This window comes from Cryptomeria japonica, chromosome 3 (genome assembly GCF_030272615.1).
Source record: "Cryptomeria japonica chromosome 3, Sugi_1.0, whole genome shotgun sequence".
Taxonomy (NCBI): domain Eukaryota; kingdom Viridiplantae; phylum Streptophyta; class Pinopsida; order Cupressales; family Cupressaceae; genus Cryptomeria; species Cryptomeria japonica.
This window is the reverse complement of record NC_081407.1, coordinates 843,197,322-843,198,917: the sequence shown is the minus strand read 5'-3', so window position 1 is coordinate 843,198,917 and position 1,596 is coordinate 843,197,322. Positions and strand designations below refer to the sequence as shown.

Below are 1,596 nucleotides of genomic sequence, written 5' to 3'. Positions count from 1 at the left end.
AATTCCACTCTCTTTGCGATGACGGATGACTCAATCCCACACTCAGTCCCTTCTCATAAATGCCCCGGCGGAACAGATGGTGGAGTTTCCAAGTGCCGTAACACAAACGATATCATTCATAAATAATTATTTTGATACATGTTACACTCTGTTCAGTGTTTTTAACAGGTGGATCAATTCCTGGGCATAACGCACGCACTATCAGTTTGAACGTTTCCCACTCAAAATTTAAGAGGGAAATCTAAATCTAGTCAATGAATATTTTAACAATAACGTACGTCATATACGGACTGTTTTACACGCACTATGAGTTTGAACACCTCTCGCTCAAAATTTAACCATCATTTGAACTATTCATAATGTGGTCTCTATAAATATAGCTGGATTTCCATTCTCCTTCTGTGTCTTCGTCTTCATCTTCATCTTCATCTGCTGAGTTGTTTGGTGTTTTTCCATTTACCTTCATCTAAGCAGTGAGTATGGGGAAATCTATGGTCATCACGCTCATACTTGTTGTCTCCCTCAGTTTATTTAATTTCCATGTCTCCTCCGCTAAGCGTACCATTCTGATTGGAGACCGTCGAATGTTACCTAGTTGTACAGACTGCCACAGATATACTTCTGATCCTACTTGCTGCCATTTGCCACATCATCCTAATTTGTCACCACTCATGGAGGAAGTGGAGCATTCCTCACCACAGCAAAAATCAGTGGAGAAGCATTTCTCACCAGATGAGAAATCAGTAGAGCGTTTATCAGCAGATGAAAAAACGGCTTAAAAGAAAAAGCCTAAAATAAGGCAGCTAATCTGTTTTGATGGTATAATGGAATAAGTATAGATCTAATTATTTTTATGGAGTTTTGGAGTTTTAAAGATAGAGCGACTTTTTTTCAATATTAATTTTTAAATTTATGTTCTCTCTAATTTTTAGATTTTTTCTTAATATAAATTATAATTCTAGTTTTTTATTTTTATAATGAGTATTGTCTTATAGATATTTGGAATAATAAAGTTGAACAGCAGTCATAAATAATGATTATAAATTATTATTCATACCTTTATTTACAAATAATTATTCTTGGACTGCGGCCTTAGCTCGTCCAGTCGTGGATCGCAACTTAAGGCGTGGGTATGCTCCCCGTGGTCTTGAATTCGAGTCCCTGGTTGTGTTAACTCTGTTCGTGTTGGTACCTTGTGAGCGGGTCGCTTTAGTGAGGACACCTCTAGATTCCACGATAGTGAATATAAAAAAAATAAAAATTATTCTTAACATAAAATTCAATCCTATCTTTTATTTATACAACCAATATTAAATTAGAGGTATTTAAAATAATAAAGTTGAATGACATTAATATTCAATACATATAAATTATTATTCATGTTTTTGTTTTTAGTTAATTATTCTTCACAAATTTATAAAATCTTATATAAAATCCTGTTTAAAGCTAAATAAAATTATGACCATGACAACCTTACAAAGAGGGTTTTGAATGTAAAAGATACCAAATTTCATTCTATGTGTGGTATTGATATACTATATACTATAATAATCTAAAATCAATTGTCATTTATTTTAGGAAATAGTTTTAAATTAT

At 32.9% G+C, this 1,596-nt stretch overlaps 1 protein-coding gene across 1 annotated transcript; it reads left to right on the top strand.

The window, feature by feature from the left end:
* The first annotated feature begins 416 nt into the window (after nt 1–416).
* On the top strand, nt 417–895 carry LOC131070021 (uncharacterized). The gene has a single exon (XM_058005572.2). The coding sequence runs from the start codon at nt 480–482 to the stop codon at nt 777–779; it is 300 nt and encodes a 99-aa protein (XP_057861555.1). The 5' UTR covers nt 417–479; the 3' UTR covers nt 780–895.
* Nucleotides 896–1,596: the final 701 nt, after the last annotated feature.